The sequence below is a fragment of the Cherax quadricarinatus genome, unplaced genomic scaffold (genome assembly GCF_038502225.1).
Source record: "Cherax quadricarinatus isolate ZL_2023a unplaced genomic scaffold, ASM3850222v1 Contig663, whole genome shotgun sequence".
NCBI lineage: Eukaryota > Metazoa > Arthropoda > Malacostraca > Decapoda > Parastacidae > Cherax > Cherax quadricarinatus.
Window position 1 is genome coordinate 73,224 of NW_027195689.1, and position 27,670 is coordinate 100,893.

General features: G+C 39.5%; 1 protein-coding gene across 1 annotated transcript in view; it reads right to left on the minus strand.

Moving 5' to 3' along the window:
- Positions 1-27,278, minus strand: part of LOC128687534 (uncharacterized) — a 99,802-nt gene extending 72,524 nt beyond the window's left edge. Inside the window, exon 1 of the mRNA XM_070080601.1 lies at positions 27,105-27,278. Within this exon, the coding sequence (XP_069936702.1) occupies positions 27,105-27,232 (128 nt within the window). The 5' untranslated portion in view covers positions 27,233-27,278. The remainder of the gene's footprint in view (positions 1-27,104) is intronic.
- Positions 27,279-27,670: the final 392 nt, after the last annotated feature.

A 27,670-nucleotide genomic window follows, 5' to 3' on the forward strand; every position in this document is an offset into this window, starting at 1 on the left:
TAGTAAGTAGAGGTTCCAATGTATTATTACAGTGGTACCTCAGTATACTTCCTATTGTGACCCCTGAATGGGTCACAATGTATATAATGTATATTACCTGTTCATATAATTTTATATTGCTTATATTTGCAATATTAGCTAAATCATAAATATATTGCTTTATAATATTATTTGCCTTAGTTATATTGTTAGGTAGGATGTAACATTTATATATTCAGTGCTCATAGTTCGTGAGTGTTAAGTAGCTGACGGCCTTGTCTAACTATCGCTCCACTTGTTTCCCTGCTGGCTTCTCTGTAGTTGCTGGGAAGCAGCAGTCCACAGAGAGTCACGTGATAAGGGTGGGGTGATCACATCTCACCTGGAGAAGTCTGCCTGGCCTGTGCTCCTTCTTGACTGTTTGACGTGCCTTCCAACAACACGGCCTCTCCAGCTCTCCATTGCAGGCCCTTGTTGGAAGATCGTCTCTGTCGCTTTCTTGTTGTTGGTTCTGTGTACTCTATTCACAGAACATAGCATAGACTTAGTGATTTTCGACATTGTACTGAGGTTGTGTGTCTCATAGACACTTTGAGAAACTCAGGTCCTTAGCTGTAGCTTCTGACCTAATTTGTACTGGTATCTGTGTACTGTCACAATTGGGGATTTTCTAATGCTGAACTTAGATTCAGTAGTATGGGAGCTTTGTGACTTTTATGAGGGATCTGCAGATGGTCCCTTCTTAGTGTCGTTATATTATCTCCTTGTTCGTGATTCTGTGTCGCTGTTGCTTGTTATATTGCTGTTCAGCTTATCAGCCATTTTATTGTTCAAGCAAGCTGTTCTGATTGCCAGGTTGGTCAAGAAGTTAGTTTAAGTGAGGACTTTTAGTCGTAGTCACTGGTTAAGTCTAGTCGAGTCTTGAGACATAGCGAACTACTTAGAGCACTTACACACAAACTTACTTGTATATATTTGTATTTTTTTTTTATTATTATCACACTGGCCGATTCCCACCAAGGCAGGGTGGCCCGAAAAAGAAAAACTTTCACCATCATTCACTCCATCACTGTCTTGCCAGAAGGGTGCTTTACACTACAGTTTTTAAACTGCAACATTAACACCCCTCCTTCAGAGTGCAGGCACTGTACTTCCCATCTCCAGGACTCAAGTCCGGCCTGCCGGTTTCCCTGAATCCCATCATAAATGTTACTTTGCTCACACTCCAACAGCACGTCAAGTATTAAAAACCATTTGTCTCCATTCACTCCTATCAAACACGCTCACGCATGCCTGCTGGAAGTCCAAGCCCCTCGCACACAAAACCTCCTTTACCCCCTCCCTCCAACCTTTCCTAGGCCGACCCCTACCCCACCTTCCTTCCACTACAGACTGATACACTCTTGAAGTCATTCTGTTTCGCTCCATTCTCTCTACATGTCCGAACCACCTCAACAACCCTTCCTCAGCCCTCTGGACAACAGTTTTGGTAATCCCGCACCTCCTCCTAACTTCCAAACTACGAATTCTCTGCATTATATTCACACCACACATTGCCCTCAGACATGACATCTCCACTGCCTCCAGCCTTCTCCTCGCTGCAACATTCATCACCCACGCTTCACACCCATGTAAGAGCGTTGGTAAAACTATACTCTCATACATTCCCCTCTTTGCCTCCAAGGACAAAGTTCTTTGTCTCCACAGACTCCTAAGTGCACCACTCACTCTTTTTCCCTCATCAATTCTATGATTCACCTCATCTTTCATAGACCCATCCGCTGACACGTCCACTCCCAAATATCTGAATACGTTCACCTCCTCCATACTCTCTCCCTCCAATCTGATATCCAGTCTTTCATCACCTAATCTTTTTGTTATCCTCATAACCTTACTCTTTCCTGTATTCACCTTTAATTTTCTTCTTTTGCACACCCTACCAAATTCATCCACCAATCTCTGCAACTTCTCTTCAGAATCTCCCAAGAGCACAGTGTCATCAGCAAAGAGCAGCTGTGACAACTTCCACTTTGTGTGTGATTCTTTTTCTTTTAACTTCACGCCTCTTGCCAAGACCCTCGCATTTACTTCTCTTACAACCCCATCTATAAATATATTAAACAACCACGGTGACATCACACATCCTTGTCTAAGGCCTACTTTTACTGGGAAAATATTTCCCTCTTTCCTACATACTCTAACTTGAGCCTCACTATCCTCGTAAAAACTCTTCACTGCTTTCAGTAACCTACTTCCTACACCATACACTTGCAACATTTGCCACATTGCCCCCCTATCCACCCTGTCATACGCCTTTTCCAAATCCATAAATGCCACAAAGACCTCTTTAGCCTTATCTAAATACTGTTCACTTATATGTTTCACTGTAAACACCTGGTCCACACACCCCCTACCTTTCCTAAAGCCTCCTTGTTCATCTGCTATCCTATTCTCTGTCTTACTCTTAATTCTTTCAATTATAACTCTACCGTACACTTTACCAGGTATACTCAACAGACTTATCCCCCTATAATTTTTGCGTTCTCTTTTATCCCCTTTGCCTTTATACAAAGGAACTATGCAAGCTCTCTGCCAATCCCTAGGTACCTTACCCTCTTCCATACATTTATTAAATAATTGCACCAACCACTCCAAAACTATATCCCCACCTGCTTTTAACATTTCTATCTTTATCCCATCAATCCCGGCTGCCTTACCCCCTTTCATTTTACCTACTGCCTCACGAACTTCCCCCACACTCACAACTGGCTCTTCCTCACTCCTACAAGATGTTATTCCTCCTTGCCCTATACACGAAATCACAGCTTCCCTATCTTCATCAACATTTAACAATTCCTCAAAATATTCCCTCCATCTTCCCAATACCTCTAACTCTCCATTTAATAACTCTCCTCTCCTATTTTTAACTGACAAATCCATTATTATGTTATTATATGCTAACACTGTACCAGACGGTACTTAACCCTTTGAGGGTCGACAGGCCCTCTCCGAAACTCGTTCTCAGGGTCGGCTAAATTTCAAAAAAAAAAAAAAATATTTTTTCTTATGAAAAAATAGAGTTTTTTTTCTGAACATTATAGGATAAACAAAAAATTTTACCATCAATACTTACGGAGATATGGATGCATGAAGTTTACAGAAAATGAGCCGCGTATGGCAACAGCGGCGACTGCCGCTCACCCGGTAAACTTTGATTTACTTGTATTTGAAGGTTTGTTGTTTTTTTCACTATTTTATTTTTTCACATAACTTATGTGGCCTATGAGACCAAAGTAAGGTGCAATGTACATATATACACTCGTTGTATACAACACAATAAGCACACAAATATAATTATCAATATATTGTTTACAAAACTTGTTTACAAAAACAAACAATACAAAACATTGTTTATTATTATTGTTCTATAATATATATACCAATATACAGTCACTGAACATATTCCTATTAGTTCTGCAGCTTGTGGAACTCTGAAACATGGTGTCATACACAATGGTGTTTTATCTTTCTCCCTCATTCTATCTCTTTCAATCTGTCTCTCTCTTTCTATCTGTCTGTCTATCTCTGTCTCACAGGTACACATAAATACAAGTATACATAGTATAAATTACCTAGGATAACCCAAGAAATCCAGACAAAGTGCTATACTCTGCTTGAAGATGTGAGTAAAAGTGATGACACAGTCTTGTGGCTCTCTGAGACAGAGAGCTAGATGGACAGACAGATAGACAGGGAGCTTGACAGACAGACAAATAGACAGACAGAAATGTTAGTGTACCAGTACCAGTGTACTAGTGTTCCACCCTCCTCCTCCTCTTCTTCCTCTTCCCCCTACTCTTCCTCCTCTTCCCCCTACTCTTCCTCATACTCTTCCTCTTCCTCCTACTCTTCCTCTTCCTCCTCCTCCTCTTCTTCCTCTTCCTCCTACTCTTCCTCCTCCTCCTCTTCTTCCTCTTCCTCCTCCTCCTCTTCTTCCTCTTCCTCCTCTTCCCCCTAATCTTCCTCCTACTATTCCTCTTCCTCCTCCTCTTCCTCTTATTCCTCTTCCTCCTACTCTTCCTCCTCCTCCTCTTCTTCCTCTTCCCCCTACTCTTCCTCCTTCTCCTTCTTCTCCTCGTCCATAGTGTAAATTACAAGGAGTCGGCAGCTGTCAAAGTGACATATTGGCTCATTACTCTTTCCCCCTCCGGCCTGTCAAAACAATGGGGTCGGATGCTGCTTCCCCTCCTCCATTCTATCTAATTATCTTTCTCCCTCATTCTATCTGTCTGTCTATCTCTGTCTCACAGGTACACATAAATACAAGTATACATAGTATAAATTACCTAGGATAACCCAAGAAACCCAGACAAAGTGCTATACTCTGCTTGAAGATGTGAGTAAAAGTGATGACGCAGTCTTGTGGCTCTCTGAGACAGAGAGCTAGATGGATAGACAGGGAGCTTGACAGACAGGCAAATAGACAGACAGAAATGTTAGTATACCAGCAAAAACAAAGGGAGGGTGATGTTCATCTCATCTTTTGGCATCAGCTCTACCCTCATTTACCCTCATCAAACGTCAGCACTTATCAGATGTTATCTCCCCTTATCTTGTTACTGTCATGGGTGAACATTTATTATTACATATTATTATTATTACCTATTATTATTATTATGTATTATTGTTATCATTACGTATTCTTCTTCTTCCTCCTCCTCCTCCTCTTCTTCCTCCTCCTCCTCTTCCTCCTCCTCCTCCTCCTCCTCTTCTTCCTCCTCCTCCTCTTCTTCTTCCTCCTCCTCCTCCTCCTCCTCTGCCTCCTCCTCCTCTTGCCTCCTCCTCCTCCTCCATTCTTGGAACAAGTTTGAAGAGCTTGTAGTTCATAATCACTATCATTATCATCACCAATGCTCACATCTGAGTCTGGGATTTTGGAAAATAGGAGTTTCCTCTTTGATTCTGGTACAACTGAACAACGGCCCAGCATCAGAGGTGGAAGGCTGTGGGTTGTCTGGGTTTTCCTCACTATTACCCATATTATGGTCATTAGTTTCGGTCAAAACCTCACCAGAACCTTGAAACTCATTTTCACTGTCACTTCCATCTGTATTAGAACTGTCACTGGGGAACAAAAGTGTCCCAATTCGCCGAGGAGTGAGGAACTTCTTACCGCAGGGCACGGTGGAAATTGTGTACTATGATGGCATTCCCACAATGCACCACTGGGTCCCAGATTTTTTTCCTACTGCGCACACCCACCACACAGACCCATTCTCTCACATCTAGGCTTATCAGCCTTTTCCTGCGAGATTTGAGGCCGCTAGAATTTATGCGTACTAGTACGTCAAAAACCCCTACACGTAAGACGTACTAGTACGACCAAAACCCTCAAAGGGTTAAAAGCCATAAAGATGTGATATGTGCCTTCGGCACAATACTACTGTACACGAGAGAAGTGTAGGAGCTTGTATCCTATATTATATTCAATTGATTACTATAATTTACTTTGATATTATACGCCAAGACAAATTTATTGTTATTAATAAATAAACTTATTAAATTTTAATTTCCTTAGTTAGTAGCCTACCAGTTGTAATCCTGAAGCACTATTTAATCTTACTAAATTCTAATGGATAACTGGACCAGGATACTGACTATTTGTTACAAAAACCCAGTAACAGGCTGGATGCTAGAAGAGCAGTCCTTTCTAGTATTCACTGGAGATCTCTATCATCAGAAATTGCATTTTTTGTAATAAATAGTCTGTATCCTGGTCCAATTATCCATTAGAATTTATTAAGATTCAATAGTGCTTCAGGATTACAACTGGTAGGCTACTAACTAAAGAAATTAAAATTTAATAAGTTTATTAATAACAAGACTAACCTCAAAGTTTTCAGATTAGGAAAGCACTCAAAGTGTTTGACCATAGAGTTACTAGTGTGTCAAACTGGACAATTTCTCCAACACCTTGGATCAAAAGCATCCCAGACAGGCCCCCATTTGTTACAAAAAATGTGATTTCTAATAATGATAGAGATTTCCAGAGAATACTAGAAAGGACTGCCCTTCTAGCATCCAGCCTGTTACTGGGTTTTTGTAACAAATGGGGGCCTGTCTGGGAGGCTTTTGATCCAAGGTGTTGGAAAAATTGTCCAGTTTGACACACTAGTAACTCTATAGTCAAACACTTCGAGTACTTTCCTAATCTGAAGGCTTTGAGGTTAGTCTTGTACAACATAATACGTGGATGTATGTACTTGACTGAGTCTCTTGATCCAAGGAGATGGAAATACTGTTTATGAACTCTAGCTCTAAGACAATCAACACTAAAATTCCTGTTAGGAATATAGTTTCCCATAATCACTCTCTCGTAGTGCACTTATTTTCATGATGTATGCCAAAATTATCGGAAGGCGAATTAATTTTCCCATAAGAAATAATGGAAATCAAATTAATCCGTGCAAGACACCCAACAGCACTATGAAAAAAAAGTTTAATGCACACAAACTGAAGAAGACATGCACAGTTTGTAGTACTCTACTAACAATAGAATACATGACACTTACCTTTAATGAAGATCTGGTGATGATTGATAGGATGGGAGCAGGGGAGAGTGTGGAAGTTGTTAATGTTTAAAAGGGAAATCCCCTTCCATTAGGACTTGAGGTAGCAAGTCCTTTAACGGGGTTACTTACTTCTTCTTTTAATGCCACTAGGACTAGCTTGAGAGTCACATGACCTCTGTCGCACAACAAATCTCTAATAGTCACCAGCATAGCTTGCAATAGGTGTGTTAGGGTGATTTTCATCCATAAAGGTTTGCAGTTCAACCCATTTTGAATACATTTCCTTAATTTTTGAAGTAGGCACAATGGATTCCACAACTGGCATAGGCTTCTCAGGGTTAGCCCCAAACACTTCAAAATCTTTCTTAATTTCCATACTAATTCTCACCCTTTTTACCACAGGGTTGGCACTAGAAGCTTTCTTGGGGCCCATGGTGACTTATTTTTCAGAAACAAACACCAAAAACACTGTGATAATATGGAATGTAACGAATGTATGCTCAGATGCGAGCACACTGGCTGACTTGTAAACACTGGCACACACGAGGCAGTTCAGGCCACATGTGACGCGTTCCGGACGAATCGCGTGTGGCGGGTTTTTTAACAAGAAGCGAGGCAAAATTTTTGTGTTAAAATGTATCGTATACTGGATTTAACATATACCGATGCCATCGTATGCCAGGGGTCCACTGTACATTAAAACTTCAGATGTGTTGGCGAGTAGCCAAATATCTCAGTGTGACGTATAACAGGAATTACACCGCAGAAACTGTCAGAGCGCTAATCAAAGATATATTGTTTCCTGCTCATGCAGAGATGTCTGATTATGATTCAGATACAGAGAGCCTAGTGTCACTATTAGGAAGTATGACTATTGGGTGATGTAAAAGAGAGAGCAACTACGGCAGAAGTGTCTGAACCTAGTGTAACTCCGTTCACACTCACACCTTCCCGCCTGACTAACACAATAGTACAGAGTGTAGCTGGTAGTATGACTCAGCCTCATACTAGTACCGTGTATACTACACCTGTATCTACTTATCCTAGACCAGATCTAGAGTCTCTAGGGATGGCTAGACAAGGTGTCTGACCTAAGGACCGTCCAGCCTCATTCGTTAGATTCCTTACTCCTCCATTACCCACTGGTCCTATCTCACAGGAACAGTTTGAGAGGATGGAATGCCTCATTATGTTGCAGACTGCACAAATAGAGGCACAGAGGAAATTGAACGAAAAAGATTTCCAGAGAGAAAATGTTCGTCTTGGAAGACAACAGACTGATAGATCTGACAAAGTTGATAAACCTGTTAGTACAACACAGGACACATTTAATGTGCAGAAAGCTGCCTCAGCAGTTCCTAAGTTTTTTGAGAGTGACTTAGACACCTATTTTGATGTGTCTGAGAAACAGGCACGTGCTATGAACTGGCCACGTAAGCACTGGGCTACCTTGTTGCACACAGCTTTGACAGGAAGAGCTCAAACTTGTACTGCAGCTTTACCATTTGCCAAGTACATTAGTTATGATGCTGTCAAGGAAACTATTCTAGAGACATATAACTTGTTACCTGTAAGTTATCAACATGCATTTCATATGTTACAATGACAACAAGATCAAACTTGTGTAGAGTTTGCTCATGAGAAAAAAAGTTGCATTTGAGAGGTGGTGCAGAGCCGCTAAGTGCAGTAATTATGACAGTCTGCTTCAGTTGTTACTTCACGAAGAGTTTAACAACTGTATGTCTGTGGACATTCAAGAATATCTGATCGATCATACTGCATCGGATATTCTGAAAACTGCAGCATTAGCAGACAATTACGAGATTTCTCACAAACTTGTACGTACTAAAACACAGAGGAACAAGGTAACGAAAAATTGTCCTAGAAGTTGGCAACCTAAATCAGCTGATCAGTGCCGGCGTGATGTACCTGCTACTGTAACTTCTCGTACCTTTACCAGGAAAACTCACCATCCTGAATTTGTCTCTGTGGTAAGACAGAAGTCTGATATTGAGAAGAAGAAAGTTAAATGTACCTATTGTAACAGAAAAGGACATGCTAGAGAGTATTGCTATAAGTTAGAAAGAGATACGAGAAGCGGTCATACAGCTGGTGCACCCACACAAGTCGTATCCTCTTCCATGCAACAAAGGCACCAAAATCCTAGTAATACCTCTGATCCCACTGTTTTAGATAATATTACTCAGAATAGATGAGTAGCATCAGAAAGTGTATCTGACAAAAAGATTTGTTCAGCGATGAGTCCGTACTTATCGAGAGGCAAAGTAGGACTTGACGAATCACATCTAACTGAGATAATTACTTTCAGAGACACTGGCAGCTATCCCACATTATTGAGAGAAGATGTACTGCCCATAACTGATGATACCTATTGCAAGATAGATGTATTGTTAGAAGCCTATGGTGGGGCTGTTATAAAAGTACCTGTGCACAAAGTTTACATTGAAACAAGCTACGTATTATACTGGTTATATTTCAGTGGGTATATCCAGTGGTGTATTTCCCATCAGGTCACAGGACTTGTTGATAATGAACGATATCCTTCATGCTGGTATATGTAAGAAACCACTTGTGATTGATAATACCACTGATAATAATTATGCCATTGAAGCTTGTAGAGAGAAGCCTATTTTATTTTCTCTCAGCGTAATTACTAGAGCTATGTCAAAGATGAAACGCCCATCCTTGTCTCCTTTTGAGTTAGTGGATGACAATGATTTGGGCTTGAATATGTTGTTTAGTGATACTTTGCGTCCAGGATCATTAACACTGACTCCCCGCTGTCATCAATCTAGTCAGGACACAACTGACGTTAAATTTCTAACTCATGATGATTTAATCAAGGATCAGTTTGTTGATCAGTCACTGGAAAGACCGACAGAGATAGCAGTTACTGAGAGTGAAGCAAAGGATCTCGATAATTGTTATTATTATAGTAATGGTGTACTGATGGAGAAAAATACATGTAAGTTTTCAGCTGATAGTGTTTCCACCACAGTCAAGCATCTCATAGTATTATCAGTTAGATTTCGTGAACAAGCCATTGATTCTGCTCACAATAGTCCCATAGGAGGACATTTGGGTGTCAAGAAGACACTCGGTAAACTGGCAAAACATTTTACTTTGCCAAAAATGAAGGAAAGAGTAACTGATCATGTGCGACGGTGCCACATCTGTCATGTGACAGGCAAGCCAGCACACACACCTCCACCTGCACCTCTCATTCCTATCACCGTGGATGGTGAACCATTCTCACGTCTTATTTTCGACTGTGTTGGTCCTTTGCCTAGAACCAAACTAGGGAACCAATACTTATTTACTATTATGGATGCTGCAACATGCTATCCTGAAGCTATTCCTATGAGAAAAATGAATGCACGCGCTATTGTGAGAGCACTGATGAAATTTTTCTCCCAGGTTGGATTGCCACGAGAGATACAATCAGACCAGGGATCTAACTTCACTTCTAAGATCTTTCGAGAAGCATTATCCCATTTAGGAATAAAGTCTGTACTTTCAACCAGTTATCATCCAGTCACAAGGTGCTCTAGAGAGATTTCATCAGACATTGAAGTCCATGATGAGAGCTTATTGTGAACATTTATCTAGAGACTGGGATGAGGGTATACCTTTTCTTCTGTTCGCTATGAGAGAAAGTGAGCAAGAAAGTCTCGGGTTTAGTCCGTTTGAGTTAATATTCGGACACCAAGTGCGTGGTCCTCTCGCAGTGTTAAAAGACTTGTGGACAGGAAAATCAAATCCATCATTGAGCACATCACCTTCATTAATGCAGCAACATTTTACAGCTGCTAGAGAGCTAACTTCAAAAAACCTAGTTTCAGCCCAAGTTAGAATGAAGCAACATTATGACAAGCGTGCTGTCTCTCGCTCTTTTAAAGCAGGAGATAATGTGATGGCTCAGAAATTAGTACCAGGTCATGCTCTACAAGCCAGGTATGATGGTCCCCTGGAAGTAGTGAAAATGCTTAGCAACGTAAATTATTTAGTACGTACGCCTGGGAAGAAGAAATCAAATCATGTGTACCATGTTAACCAGCTCAAGACATACTATGCTAGTCCTCTACCTACTACATCTATTCTTCCTAGGACAGAGGAAGAAAATGTCAGTCTGCCTGACATCTCTAGAGGTATAGAGGTGCGTTTAAAAAATTCAGTGACTCTACAATCACTAGACAATTTTCTTAGTAATCTTGGGATTGATAAAGCTGGTGATATTAAAAACATGATTTTGCAGTATCCTGAATTGATCAGTGATGTTCCTAAACGTTGTACTCTGGGTGTACATGACATTGATGTACAGAGAGCATCACCCATTAAGCAATCACCATATAGGAAGAGTCCAATGAAGCATAAAGCATTGAGAGAAGAAGTTGATTTTCTGTTATCTCATAGACATATTGAGCCTAAATCTGACGATAGTTTCAGGATGTGCACTGATTACCGGAAAGTGAACTCTGTCACATTGCCTGATGGTTATTCCCTACCTCGCCTTGACGACCTTATTGACTGTGTGTCAGGAGCCCAGTTTGTCAGCCGTTTAGATCTCTTACGAGGCTATTATCAAGTCCCACTTACTGAACGTGCTCAAGAAATATCTGCTTTTACTGTTTAAGATGGATTGTTTAACTATCTCGTCACCCCTTCGGCCTATGTAACGCGGCTTCTTCTTTCCAACGTATAATAAATGAGCTGACCCACAATTTAAACGGAGTAGAAGCCTACCTTGACGACTTAGTGGTGTACAGTGACAAGTGGGAACAAAAATTTTGACACATCTCAGAGCATTGTTTGAGAGACTGGCACACTACAACTTCACTGTTAACTTGGCTAAATGTAGTTTTGGTCAAGCCAAGATTACCTATCTAGGCTTCTGTATTGGCCAAGGTGAGGTTGCTCCTATTGAGGCTAAGGTTCATGCTATTTCTGCATTTCCAGTGCCACAGGATAGGAACGGAGTACAGAGATTCCTGGGCATGGCAGGATATTATCGCAGGTTCTGTCCAAATTTTCTCAGATTGCTGCTCCTCTCACGGAACATACTAGTAGCAAAGTTCAGTTCATCTGGACTAGAGATTGTTCAGACTCGTTTACAAGGTTGAAGCATCTGCTTTCTTCTGCTCCTGTATTGAGGAGTCCTAATTTCAATCTTCCCTTCTTTTTACATATAGATGCGAGTGGTTATGCAGTGGGTGCTGTGCTGCTCCAACAGTCAACATCCACTGACATTCTCCATCCTATATGTTACTATTCATCTAAGCTCAAACGACACCAGAAAAATTAAGCCACTATTGAGAAAGAGGCTCTAGCTTTTGTGGTGTCCTTGGAACATTTTGATGTGTATTTGGGCACTTCCCCATTTAAAATTAACGTTTTTTTCAGATCACAATCCACTCACCTACATAAACACAATGAAGAGTAAAAATGCTAGGATCATGAGGTGGGCTCTCAGAATCCAGCCATACTCTATTAGTATACAACATATCAGTGGTCATTGTAATGACCATTGATATGTTGTACACTAATGATAATTAAGGATGCTCTGTCACATCCTTAATTATCATTGTTACATTTAAATTAACATAATTTTATGCCCAAATACCTTTTGTTACTTCCTACTTTAAATTCAGTAAAGTAACATAATCTATCAAGCCAATGTTAACTATGTATACTCATGTCTAATTATTCTGTTTATATATTCACAGTAGTGGTGATATATGTTGGTGTGAGAAGGAGACAGTTGGAGACAGAAGCTGAGTGTTGAGTGTGTAGTGTTGTGTGTTCGATGCTAGTTACCGAGTGGTGGAACAGTCCTGCCGCAGCCTCCCCCCTCTCTAAACACCCTAAGTTAGTGCACTCAAGCTTTCTCATACGCAGATGTCCATACTGCCTCGCATTCCACAACCACTACTTAACCCCTTGACTGTCGCGGTTGTATATATACATCAGAGGAGATACCTTGTTTGACGTATCTATACGCATAAATTCTAGCGGCTTCAAATCAAGCAGGAGAAAGCTGGTAGGCCCACATGTGAGAGAATGGGTCTCCATGGTCAGTGTGCACCATATAAAAAAAATCAGGGAGCCAGTGGTGCATTGTGGGAATGCCATTTCAGTTGTCCTTTTTCAGCATGTCTAGCAGAAAGAAATATGCGACTCCCCAGCAAATCTGGGACTCTTCTCTTCCCAAGTGATGCTCTAACACAGATGGAAGTGTCAGTGAAGATCAATGTCATTATTTCAAGGAGTTTGAGACCAAAAGCAGAGGAGGGGGGAGGAGGGAGGAGGAAGAAGAAGAAGAAGAAGAAGAAGAGGAAGAAGAGGAAGAAGAAGAAGAAGAGGAAGAAGAGGAAGAAGAAGAAGAAGAAGAGGAGGAAGAAGAGGAAGAGGAGGAGGAAGAGGAAGAGGAGGAAGAAGAGGAAGAGGAGGAAGAAGAGGAATAATAATAATAATAATAATAATAATAATAATAATAATAATAATAATAATAATAATAGGTAATAATAATAATATTTAATAATATGTTGCCTTGAAGCATGGAAAACAGTTCACCCCATGACAGTGACAAGATAAGGGGACATAACATCTGATAAGAGCTGACGTTTGATGAGCGTAAACGAGGGTGGAAGGAGGGTGCAGCTGATAAGAAAAGATTAGATGACCATCACCCTCCCTTTGTTTTTGCTGGTACACTAACATTTCTGTCTGTCTATCCGTCTAGCTCTCTGTCTCAGAGAGCCACAAGACTGTCATCATCACGTTTACTCTCATCTTCAAGAAGAGTATAGCACTTTGTCTGGATTTTTTGGGTTATCCTAGGTAATTTACACTATGTATACTTGTATTTATGTGTACCTGTGAGACAGAGATAGACAGAAAGAGAGACGCAGATTGAAAGAGATAGAATGAGGGAGAAAGGTAATTAGATAGAATGGAGGGGAAGCAGCATCTGATCCTATTGTTTTGACAGGCAGGAGGGGGAGTGAGTAATGAGATAATACGTCATTTTGACAGTTGCCGACTCCTGGCTCAAAACAATTATAAGCCATACACTCGCACACAAGACAAGCTTGGTGAATGAAGATAATAGCAGTTATATGAAAGTATCTAGTGATTATATATGTGTATATATATTATAGAAACCAGAAGGAAGAATGGAAGGCAGGAATGAAGGAAGGACGAGATCAAAGAAAGGAAAAAAGTAAGGAAAGACGAAGGAAGGTAGGAAAGGAATGCAGGAAGGAATGATGACACATGACCATTTATCTAGGATAACTACATAACACAACTGTATGCGAATACTTTGAAGAAAACTGCTCGGACGAGGTGTTTTGTCTTTGCACATAAAAAAAAAACTTCCACAAAAATGCACACACACTGGTTTTATGTGTGAGGAGTGTAAAACACCATTGAGTATGACACCATGTTTCAAAGTGTTCCACAAGCTGCAGAACTAATAGGAATATGTCCAGTGACTGTATATTGGTATATATATTATAGAACAATAGTAATAAAAAATTTTTTGTATTGTTTGTTTTTGTAAACAAGTTTTGTAAACAATATATTGATAATTATGTTTGTGTGCTTATTGTGATGTATACAACGAGTGTATATATGTACATTGCACCTTACTTTGGTCTCATAGGCCACATAAGTTATGTGAAAAAATAAAATAGTGAAAAAAAAAACAACAAACCTTCAAATATAAGTAAACCAAAGTTTACGGGGTGAGCGGCAGTCGCCGCTGTTGCCATATTGGGCTCATTTTCTGCAAACTTCATGCCTCTATATCTGGGTAAGTACTGATGGGAATTTTTTTTTTTTGGACTAAAACAATCAGAAAAATAATAACATTTTCACAAGAAAAAAAAATTTTTTTTTTCGAATATTTTGTGACACCAGGAGACACTTCAGGATTGGGCCTTTCGACAGTCAAAGGGTTAAGAGTGGAATGCCATCTTCTATCTATCGAACAAGACTGCTATTCTAATATACAGCCTCCACTATTATGATCGAGCCTCAACGTGTCATGCTTGTCTACACTAACCTGTCTCTACATTGATGTACATAACCACAAGTATGCAGAGATATGATAACTTAGACACTGTGAAATGTAAGAAGTGCTTGGCACAAAAGTGACTGATTTTTTATATTAAACTGTGTTATTAAAGTGACAGGAGTTATCACAGTAATCATGTGAAAGACACTAACACAACTGCTAGTGCGACCGTTTGTCGTGCCGGGGGGGGGGGGGTATTGTGACATCTGAATGGGTCACAATGTATATAATGTATATTACCTGTTCAAATAATTTTATATTGCTTTTATTTGTGATATTAGTTAAACTGTAAATATATTGCTTTACATTATTACATTGGACCCCCGCATACCGATTTTAATCCGTGCAAGAGGGGTCATTGTTATGCGAAATAATCGGTATGCGAATGAATTTTCCCCATAAGAAATAATGGAAATCAAATTAATCCGTGCAAGACACCCAAAAGTATGAAAAAAAAAATTTTACCACATGAAATATACATTTTCCTACACACAAAGAGAAGGATACATGCACAATAGTAGAGTAGTACATGCACAGTATATATTGTGCATGTACTAGTCTACTAAATGAAGAATAAATGACACTTACCTTTATTGAAGATGCAGCAATGACTGATGAGACACTGTGTCCTGGGAGTGCCTTTTCCTCCTGAGTACTGTAGGTCCTGTTTGGCATTTTCTTCCAGAACAGGCCTTATCACACTGTGTATGCCACTACGATTCTTAAATCTCTCAAACCAACCTTTGCTGGCTTTAAATTCACCAATATGAGCACTAGTTCCAGGCATTTTTCCTTGTTCACCTGGGTGTTAGTCGACTTGTGTGGGTTGCATCCTGGGAGACAAGATTAAGGACCCCAATGGAAATAAGTTAGACAGTCTTCGATGACACTGACTTTTTTGGGTTATCCTGGGTGGCAAATCCTCTGGGGTTAATTGTTTCTTGGTATTCTCAATAAGCCACACCAACAACGGTGCTACAGCAGCAGCAGCAGCTGACGGTGGTACAGCAGCAACAGACGATGCTACAGCAGCAGCAGACGATGCTACAGCAGCAGCAGCAGCTGACGGTGGTACAGCAGCAACAGACAATGCTACAGCAGCAGCAGATGATGCTACAGCAGCAACAGACGATGTTACAGCAGCAGCAGACGATGCTACAGCAGCAGCAGCAGGAGACGATGCTACAGCAGCAGCAGCAGCTGACGGTGGTACAGCAGCAACAGACGATGCTACAGCAGCAGCAGACGATGCTACAGCAGCAACAGACGATGCTACAGCAGCAGCAGACGATGCTACAGCAGCAGACGATGCTACAGCAGCAGCAGCAGACGATGCTACAGCAGCAGCAGACGATGCTACAGCAGCAGCAGCAGCTGACGGTGGTACAGCAGCAACAGACGATGCTACAGCAGTAGCAGACGATGCTACAGCAGCAACAGACGATGTTACAGCAGCAGCAGACGATGCTACAGCAGCAGCAGCAGACGATGCTACAGCAGCAGCTGACAGTGCAGCAGCAGCAGCAGCTGTACCACCAATAGTAGCGATGGTTGATTGGGGTTTATTATACAACTTGGCCAGCTCGGAGACACGCACTCCACTTTCATACTTATCAATGATCTTTTTCTTCATCTCTATTGTAATTCTCACCCTTATTGCTGTAGGGTTGGCACTAGAAGCTTTCTTGGGGCCCATGGTCACTTATTTTCCAGAAAAAGCACCGAAAACACTGTAATAATACGAAATATTCCGATTGTATGCTTGGATGTTACCGCGGAGGCTGGCTGGTAAACAATGCCACCGGCGGCACATGTGAGGCTGGCTGAGGGCGCACATTGGACGCATCTCGGACGAAAATCGGTGAGCGGGTTTTTAAGCGGTATGCGAGGCAAAATTTTTGCGATTAAAGCAAGCGGTATGCGGATTAATCGTTATGTGATGCCATCGGTATGCGGGGGTCCACTGTATTTGACTTTGTTATATTATTAGGTAGGATGTAACATTTATATATTCAGTGCTCATAGTTCATGAGTGTTAAGTAGCTGATGGTCTTGTCTAACTATTGCTCCGCTTGTTAGCCTGCCGGTTTCTCTGTAGTTGCTGGGCAGCAGCAGTCCATGGAGAGTCATGTGATCAGGGTGGGGTGATGACACCTCACCTGGAGTAGTCTGCCTGGCCTGCGCTTCTTATCGGTTTGATGTGCCTTCCAACAACACAGCCTCTCCAGCTCTCCATTGCAGGCCCTTGTTGGAAGATCATCTCTGTCGCTTTCTTGTTGTTGGTTCTGTGTACTCTATTCACAGAACATAGCCTAGACTTAGTGATTTTTAACATTGTACTGAGGTTGTGTCTCATAGACACTCTGAGAAACTCAGGTCCTGAGCTGTAGCTTCTGACCTAATTTGTAATGGAATCTGTGTACTGTCACAGTTGGGGATTTTCTAATGCTGAACTTAGATTCAGTAGCATGGGAGTTTTGTGACGTTTATGAAGGATCTGCAGATGGTCCCTTCTTAGTGTCGTTATATTATCTCCTTGTTCCTGATTTTGTGTCGCTGTTGCTTGTTATATTGCTGTTCAGCTTATCAGTCATTTTATTGTTCAAGCAAGCTGTGCTGATTGCCAGGTTGGTCAAGAAGTTAGTTTATGTGAGGACTTTTAGCCAGTCACTGGTTAAGCCTAGTCGAGTCTTGAAACATAGCGAACTACTTAGAGCACTTACACACATACACACAAACTTACTTGTATATATTTGTATTATGTTATTATATGCTAACAATGTACCAGATGGTACTTAAAAGCCATATAGATGTGATATGTGCCTTCAGCACAATACTACTGTACACGAAAGAAGTGTAGGAACTTGTATCCTATATTATATTCAATTGATTACTATAATTTACTTTGATATTATATGCCTACACTTTATTGTTATTAACCCCTTGACTGTCGCAACCCCAAATCCTGAGGTGTCTCTTGGTGTTGCAAAATTTAAAAAAAAAATTATTTTTTTCTTACGAAATGATAGAGAATCTTTTCCCGATTGTAATGGCAGAATTACGTTCTTGCGAAGTTAGTGACCTCAGCGATATTTGCAAATCGGCGATTTTGCCTACTTTGAGCCCTATTTTCGGCTAATTCCATTGTTCCAGTCGACCAAACTCATAGCTATTTCTTCAGAACTCTGTTTTTCTATTGACTGAGTACAAGAAACTGCCCATTTACCGATTTCAACTAACCCATAACGTGGTCACAAATTTGCAATTTGGTCAATTTCACGAAAATTAAAAAATATGACAATTTCAAAATAAGATCCAGAATGAACAATGCAGATATTCCTGGCTCTAAAATAACATTTTCTTTGTTCATCAGTCATGTCTCCAGGCCCCTCTGATATTACTCTTGCTTTCTATTTAGAATTTTTATTCAAACAAAAAATAAAAGATTTACTATTATGCAGACTACTGCAATACTGTAATAATTATATAAATAACATCAACCCATTCATGACTGCATATCAGAATGGCTAGTTGGACATTTATTGGACAATGACATCATTTGTTTACTTTTGAACATCGGCAAAAATCAAACATTTCCCCTACTTTGAGCTCCATTTCCAGGTTCTTTTTATAGTAAAATCAATCAAAATCACCTCTATTTCTACAATATGCTTTCCATTCTATCAAATGAGACCAAGAAAACGAGAATACAACCATAAATACTATACGGAAATAGACCACAAATTCGGCATTTTAATTAAAAAAAACAGACGGAGTTTTTTTTTCTTATTATGCACTGCGTGCTCCAGGATTTTTTTTATATGGTGCACACTGACCACACAGACCCATTCTCTCACATGTGGGCCTACCAGCTTTTTCCTGCTTGATTTGAAGCCGCTAGAATTTATGAGTATATATACGTCAAACACGGTACCTTGTAAGACGTATATATACGACCGCGACAGTCAAAGGGTTAATAAACTTATTAAATTTTAATTTCTTTAGTTAGCAGCCTACCAGTTGTAATCCTGAAGCACTATTGAATCTTAGTAAATTCTAATGGATAATTGGACCAGGATACTGACTACTTGTTACAAAAACCCAGTAACAGTACTCTCTGTACATAATGTATATCCATGGTCTCTTGCTACCCATGTATTTTAAGGCTTATATATTATTCTGATAATGTAGAACAAACGTAAATGTTCTTAGCCAATATATGATATACTCATATATTTTTATTTACCTTAATTTGTATGATATATATAGATACTTCATTAAAATAAGATTTATTGAAGAGTATTATTTACACCCCAAACTCTCTGACCATAATTGTTATGCCCTAACCAGAAGTAAACTTTCTGGCTTGAAATAAAACTTGGAGCATAACAGTCAAGAAGAATACCCTCAAAGTAACTGAGATTATAGGGTGCTAACAACGGGCTATCAGGCATGTGCCTTAGAGTTCTGAGAATATCATAGGTTATACCATCGTCTCCAGGAGCGGTTGATCTACCTTTAGTTAATGCATTATCTAATTCATACTTGATGAAGAGGCAATCACTCTCATCAGTATTTTGGCTCATAAAATTAATCAATTTCATCATTTCTTCAGAAGCACTCTCTAAGTTTTTTCTAATATGAGATGGAAGATTTTCATGCCTGGATGTTTTAGATCAGTCATTTATGAGGTCATCTGCTTTCTCATAAGGAAAGGGATGAGCAACATTACCAGTCTTTTTCCTGGTTACTGTGGTACCTTGACTTACGAGTGCCCCAACCTAGGAGTTTTTCAAGTTACAAGCCATTGCTTGGTAGATTTTTTGCTTTGAGTTGTGAGCCAAAATACGAGTTATGAGCAAGCTTGCGATACTCCGCCACTAGTTGGTGCAGTGAACGCCACAACATCCGCCCAGCATCCCACATCTCACTCGTGCAGTGCACGTGGTTACCTCACCTCTCTTGTGTTGGGCTTGCGTTTTGTGCTTTTGTGCAGTTATTTTGCCAAATTTCTTTTTTCTAACCATCGTGATATGCCTCAGAATTTGTAGCAATTAAGTTCAGCGATAAAGTAATACATAATGTGAATTAATTAGCATTAGAATGTACCACTCCATTACCTTTATCAATATAGAGCAGTCAGTAAGAATTAGGATTAGGCATGCTAATGGCTTTCTTTGTACATTATATTTTGTAATATGTAAACCTTACATTGCAAACTTTACAAAAAAATAAAAAATTTGAATTTTTTAATTTTTTGAAAATGTCAAAATGGCTTATGGGTAATAGTGAAAAGAAAACAAGTAAAAACTTGAGAGGGGTTTAAGTGTGAAGCATCTGACTGAGAAGTTTGACAATGGAACAACCACTATCTACTACTTCAAGATAAAGAAGTACTAATTGTTGAAGTTCTATGAAGAAAGTGATGAATAGAAGTTAATGAAAAATAGAAAAACATTGCATAAAGGGAAAAATGAAGGTCTCGATCATATATTCATGGAGTGGATTAGTTAGTGTCAGAATGAGCATGTGCCACTTAACATAATGCTCATCGTAAAACAAGCAAAAATCTATTATGCTGAACTAAATATTGAAGGTAACCGAATATTAAGCAGGTGGTTACAAAATTTTAAGAAAAGACACAGTATTAAATATTTAAAGATTAGTGGTGATAAAGCATCTACTGGTCATGAAGCAGCAGAGAAATTCACTGATGTGTTTGCCAAGATTGTTGCCGATGAAATCTAACAACAGAACAAATCTACAATGCTGAGACATCATCACTGCTCTGGTGTTATTCTCTCAAAAAAACAGTGACAACATGAGAGCTCCTACAGGAGATAAGGATGCCAAGAACAGATTAACCATGATAGGATGTGCTAATGCTGTGGAAGGTAAAAGCCAGTGTTTTCACTGTCCTTGGACTGATACCAGTCCCTTATTATGTTTACGAAAGGGCATGGATCACTAGGGACATCTTTACTTATTGGCTTTACAAATAGTAGACCATCATTTAGCACGGTAGTTACGTTCCTGAAAATGCCATGTTACATAAAATCGTGTCAGATGAACTGAAGAACTTAAGGGAAAAATAGGGTTACATTTCTGGGAGCCTCCAAAGAGCCAAACAACTTTTTTTTAGGCCTCCACATCATACCAAAATAAAAGTGAATATGTAGTTGTAGTTCATTGTCGTGATGTATTATGTTGTTTTTATTCCTTAAGACTACAAATGTAACAGAAATAATAGTATTTCTTACCTTAAATTGTGGGTGCTGGTGTTTGTGGATGATTGTGAAAAGAGTGGAGAGTTATACTGTGGCCCTACTGGGCTGAGGTGGATGATAGAGGTTCTGGTACTAACGTCAATGGTTGTACTGGAGTGTCTAAGTCATTCATTCAGTCAGTCAAGTCATTCAGTAAGTCAGCCAGTCAAGTCACCCAGTAAGATTCACTATAAATCTTATGATAACAAGCATTGATCCTGATACCAACCTCTTATTGAATGACTTAAATGAATCAAACAGTAACTGTAATTACTACACAGCAGAACAATCAAATGCACTTCTCAGAGCCAACAAAAACATAACTGTCTTTAACTACAATATCAGATCTTTAAGTAAACATTACGATGACCTCATAGCATTACTAAATTCCCTGCATTCCAGTATATCCATCATTACTCTCACCAAAACCTGGCTAAAGCCTGATACTACAGATGTCTATGCCATTCCTGGTTACACAGCCATACACAACTGTAGGCCAGATCAACAAAGGGGTGGCACAGCTATATAGTACTCAGACCAACTAGAATGTATCACTAATACTTGCACAAGGGATGAACATGGGGAATATACAATAGCTAAATTCAAATCCAAATACCTACAAAAACCTCTCACCATGATAAACATCTACAGAGTTCCACAGTCAAACATTAGTCGTTTTAGTGACAACCTAGGAAGCATGATAACTGATGCACACATGAACAAAGATCACTTGCTACTCTCAGGTGACTTTAATATAAATCTCCTGCAAGACCAGGACCCACACGTTACTGAATTCACAAACACTATGAGTAACTGCATGTTGCTACCAGCAGTAACAAAACCTACAAGAGTTACAGAGACTAGTGTTTCCCTACTAGACCACATCTGGACCAACACCATATCCCCATTAAAATCAGGCATAATCACAGATAATACCACAGATCACTACCCTACCTTCCTCATCACAAACCTTGGCAAATTGCCCCAAGACACTACTAAAGTCACTTTCAGATTTCACAATGAGGCAGCCATTAATAACTTCACAGCAGCAGTGACAAACATTGACTGGCACACTGAGCTAGAAATCTATACAGATATTGACGAATGTATTAATAATTTTCTAAAAAGACCCAATACCTTTATAACAAGCACTGCCCCCAAAAATCTAAACAGATGACAGCTAGGAGACTGAACAGTCCCTGGTTAACACCCAGCATCTTCAAATCCATAAATACAAATCACCTATACGAAAAACAGTACAGAATGGGTCACATAACCAGAGACCAAACAAAATGTTACTTGTCAATCCTAACCAGCCTGATAAGAAGGGCTAAAAGATTGTATTATGAGAACAGATTATCCAACTTACGAGGTGATATAAAAAAGACCTGGAAAACCCTATCAGCAATTCTAGGAACAAAAAAGATATCACGAAATAGCGAAATTGAATTAACAAAACCTGATGAACCCCAACTCCCACCAACTGAAACAGAGAACATACTCAATAATTTCTTCTCCACTATAGGAAAAAACCTTGCCAATAAAATTCCAAGCTCAGATACCCCACCCAATGACTACCTCACTGGCAACTACCCGAACACACTGTTCCTAGCTCCGACTAACCCTACTGAAGTCTCCCTTATTATCAACACACCAAAAAACAAGACAGGAGATTTAAATACCTTACCACCCTTTATATACAAAAAAGCGTCACAAGTACTATCACCAATCATTGCAACACTCTTTAACAAATCCACAGAATCCTCTACCTTCCCTACAATTCTCAAAATAGCAAGGGTCACCCCGATCCATAAAGAAGGAGACCAAACAGACTTGAATAACTATAGGCCAATATCCAACTTACACCCTCTCTCTAAAATCTTCGAAAAATTAATTCATAAGTGAATCTATTCGTACCTTATCTCCCACAACATACTCAACCCCTGTCAATTTGGGTTCAGGTCTAATAAAATACAAATGGTGCTATTATACACATGCTAGAACACATATACACTGCAATAGAGGAAAAAGAAGTCCCACTGGGGATCTTCATTGACTTACATAAAGCTTTTGATACAGTTGACCATGACTTGCTCCATATAAAATTGTCGCACTATGGTATAAGAGGGCACTCCCTCAACTACCTGAAGTCTTACCCCAGTAACAGAAGCCAATATGTGTACACAAACGGGGCAAACTCTTCAGCACAGCCAATTACAGTTGGTGTCCCACAGGGAAGTGTCCTAGGCCCTCTTCTCTTTTTCATATACATAAATGATCTACCAAATGCATCGCAACTACTCAAACCCCCACTATTTGCAGATGACACTACATACGTCTTCTCTCACCCGAGCCCAGTCACGCTAGCCAATACTGTAAATACCGAATTACAGAAAATATCTACCTGGATGAGTACTAACAAACTTACTCTAAACATTGACAAAACCTACTTCATTCAGTTTGGTAACACAGCTACAGATGTCCCTCTTAACATAAAGATAAATGGATCACCTATCACAAAACTCACAGAGGGAAAATTCTTAGGAATCCACCATGATAACAGACTCAAATTTCAAACACATATACAACAAATTTCCCCCAAAATTTCCAAGACCGTAGGCATACTATCGAAGATACGGTACTATGTTACACAGTCAGCCCTCCTGGCCCTGTATCACTCACTTATTTACCCCTATCTCACCTATGGAATTTGTGCATGGGGCTCAACAACAATAAACCATCTCAGACCATTAATTACCCAACAAAAGGCTGCAGTCAGAATGATAACAAATTCCCACTACAGGCAGCACACTCCACCAATATTCAAAACTCTAAACCTACTCACCATTCAAAACATCCATACTTATTACTGCACCTACTACATTCATAGAACACTTAATTCTGATATAAACCCTCCCCTCAAACGTCTCCTTACCAACCTCAACAGAACACACGACCATAACACAAGGCACAGATCACTCTTTGATGTTCCTCGAGTCCATCTCACGCTATGCAAAAACTCAATGCACATAAAAGGCCCTAAAATCTGGAATTCATTACCTGTGAATATAAAAGAAATACTGTCTGTTTATAAATTCAAGTCTCTTCTCAAAAATCACTTACTCACCCACAACTAAATAAATACTGAATAATTGTATCTCATAAATTGTATCTCGTAAATGTTTCTCATTATTGTATCTCATAAATGCCTAACCTGTGACCCAATCAAACTTTATTTTTTAATTACATTACCTAACCGAATACTCCAATCTACTGAATACTCAGCAACACAGTAATTGACCATATGACCTGTCTTTGTAATACTCATTTGTGCTAAATTGTTATCTGTTTACAATAATGTATTTACTACTGAATATATCATTGCTTAGTTAATCTTAAGTTAATTTTAAGCCTGCTCATAATGCTCTGCATACAAGGGGCTTTGGCATGTTGCACTGTAATAACTTTGTACTTCACTGTATCATGTTCAAATTAATAAATAAATAAAGTCAGTTAAATCAGTAAGTCAAGTCATTCAGTAAGTCAGTCAAGTCATTCAGTAAATCAGTCAGGTCACTCAGTAAGTCAGTCAAGTCACTAAGACAGTCAAGTCATTCACTAAGTCACTCATTAGATCAGTCAAGTCACTAAGTCAGTCAAATCACTCGGTAAGTCAAGTCACTCAGTAAGTTAGTCACATCACTCAATAAGTCAGTCAAGTCACTCAGTAAGTCAGTCAAGTCATTCAGTAAGTCACTCAGTAAGTCAGTCAAGTCAGTAAGTCAGCCAAGTCATTCAGTAAGTCAGTCAAGTCAGTAAGTCATTCAGTAAGTCACTCAGTAAGTCAGTCAAGTCATTCAGTAAGTCATTCAGTAAGTCACTCAGTAAGTCAGTCAAGTCAGTAAGTCAGTCAAGTCAGTAAGTCAGCCAAGTCATTCAGTAAGTCAGTCAAGTTATTAAATTATTCAGTAAGTCAGTCAAGCAACTCAGTAAGTCAGTCAAGTCACTCAGTAAGTCAAGTCATTTAGTAAGTCAGTCAAGTCACTCAGTAAGTCAGTCAAGCCATTCAGTAAGTCAGTCAACTCATTCACTAAGTCACTCAATAAGTCAATCTTTACTCAGTAAGTCAGTCAAGTCATTCAGTAAGTCAAGTCATTCACTAAGTCACTCAATAGATCAGTCAAGTCACTAAGTCAAATCACTCAGTAAGTCACATGACTCAGTTAGTCAAGTCACTCAGTAAGTCAGTCAAGTCATTCAGTAAGTCACTCAGTAAGCCAGTCAATTCATTCAGTAAGTCAGTCAAGTCACTCAGTAAGCCTAAGTAAATAAGTCAAGTTATTAAATCATTCAGTCACTCAAGTGACTCAGTAAGTCAATCAAGTCACTCAGTAAGTCAAGTCATTCAGTAAGCCAGTGAAGTCACTCAGTAAGTCAGCCAAGTCATTCAGTAAGTCAGTCAAGTCATTCACTAAGTCAGTCAAGTCACTCAATATGTCAATCATTACTCAGTAAGTCAGTCAAGTCATTCAATAAGTCAGTTAAGTCAGTCAAGCCAATCAGTAAGTCAGTCAAGTCACTCAAGTCACTCAGTAAGCCAGTCAAATCAGTAAGTCAGTCAAGTCATTAAGGCAGTTAGTCAAATCACTCAGTAAGTGTGTCAAGTCACTCAGCAAGTCTGTCAAGCCACTCAATAAGTCAGTCAAGTCACTCAGTAAGTCAGTCAAGTCTCTCAGTAAGTCAGTCAAGACATTCAATAAGTCACTCAGTAAGTCAAGCCACTCAGTAAGTCTGTCAAGCCACTTAGTATGTCAGTCAAGTCACTCAGTAAGTCAGTCAAGTCACTCTGTAAGCCTGTCAAGCCACTCAGTAAGTCAGTAAAATCATTCAGTAAGTCAGTCAATCAGTCATCACTCACTAAGTCAGTCAAACCATTCAGTAAGTCAGTCAAGTCACTCAGTAAGTCAGTCAAGTCACTGAGTAACTCAGTGAAGTTATTCAGTAAGTCACTCAAGTCACTCAGTAAGTCAGTCAAATCAGTAAGTCAGTCAAGTCTTTTGGTAAGTCAGTCAAGTCACTCAGTAAGTCAGTCAAGTCACTCTGTAAGCCTGTCAAGCCACTCAATAAGTCAGTAAAATCATTCAGTAAGTCAGTCAAGTCACTCAATAAGTCATTCAGCCAGTCAAGTCACTCAGTAAGTCAGTCAAGTCACTTAGTAAGTCAGTCAAGTCATTCAGTAAATCAGTCAAGTCACTCAGCTTTAAGTCAGTCAAGTCACTCAGTAAAACATTCAAGTCACTCAGTAAGTCAGTCAAGTCATACAGTAAGTCAGTCAAGTCATTCAGTAAGTCAGCCAAGTCACTCTAGTAAGCCAGTCAAGTCACTCAGTAAGTCATTCAGTCAGTCAGTCAGGATTTGGACAAATTAATGTCTTGGTCTGAAAAATGGCAGATGAAGTTCAATGTGGATAAGTGTAAGGTACTTGCCCTTGGTAATGAAAATAACCCTCGAAGCTATAATCTAGGTGAAGTAGAGCTTGATCATACAGAATGTGAAAAGGACTTGGGAGTCATGGTGAGCAGAAATCTAAAGCCAAGACAGCAGTGCCTTAGTGTGCGCAACAAGGCCAACAGATTACTTGGTTTTATCTCGAGAAGTATAAGTAAGGGCTATATAACTCTTAGCTATACAGGAGGCCCTCCACATTCGCGAGGGTTAAGGGGTCAAGAACCTCGCAAATCTTGAAAAATAGTGAATGTGTGGTGTGCAAATATGATGTAGGAAAATATAATAATACTGAACTGTAGCATTCGCGAATGTTTTGATGCGCAAATATATTGTTGGGAAATATAATAACAGCATTTAGTTAGCCTAACACTACTGCTTCCTTAACCTACTGAACCACGAACAATCATAAAACACATGAAATCATAAAATATTGCATATACATGTTATGGTAAATATGATTGGGGAGCTGGGCATTCGCAAATGTTCGAAGCTCGCGAAAGTAGAACTCACGAAAGTGGAGGGCTAATTGCAACAAGATCTTTAAGGGAGATGATTAGAATTAGACAACTGTTTACATCTCTCAGAGAATATAAAGTGCAGTACATTAACTAAGATTTTTTTCTATACATGATATAATGGCATACAGTATAACCACAAGCAGCACCCAGTGTTGTGTAATACCTGCAGTGTACAGTGGCTCCACCCAGGTCTTCAGCAGATATGTCCTCACCAGTAGCTGCCTTCACCAGGGGTGGCCCACCCAGGAAGATTGTGCCAATACGTGTTACAATAGCAGCATCTTCACACATGGATGGCTGATAGGCTCCTTCATTTTGGAAACAGAAATAAAGTCATTCTTCTTTCAGTTTATACTTTTTTTTATCCTTAAAAACAAAACTAAAATTAGGGTTCCAATCCTGACACTTTAGTGAATGCTAATATTATAACCAAACTTATTAGACAAGTATTCTGCACCACAGTACTCAAAAAACAATTACATTAATTTTCCTGTTTCATGATAGCAATTTTAGTTTTATCACAGCAACCCATGTGGGCTTGTGAATAGTACAGTATTTATGAAGGAGAGTTGCACTGTGTCAGAAATATCATCTGAGAGATTGCATTTTACAACAAATTAGAAAAATATATTTTAATGTAATGATGATGCAGAGGATAATGATGGAATTTGAGTGTATGAATATAATTTAAAAATGCATTAAACAATGATTCGCTATTAAACCTTTGAG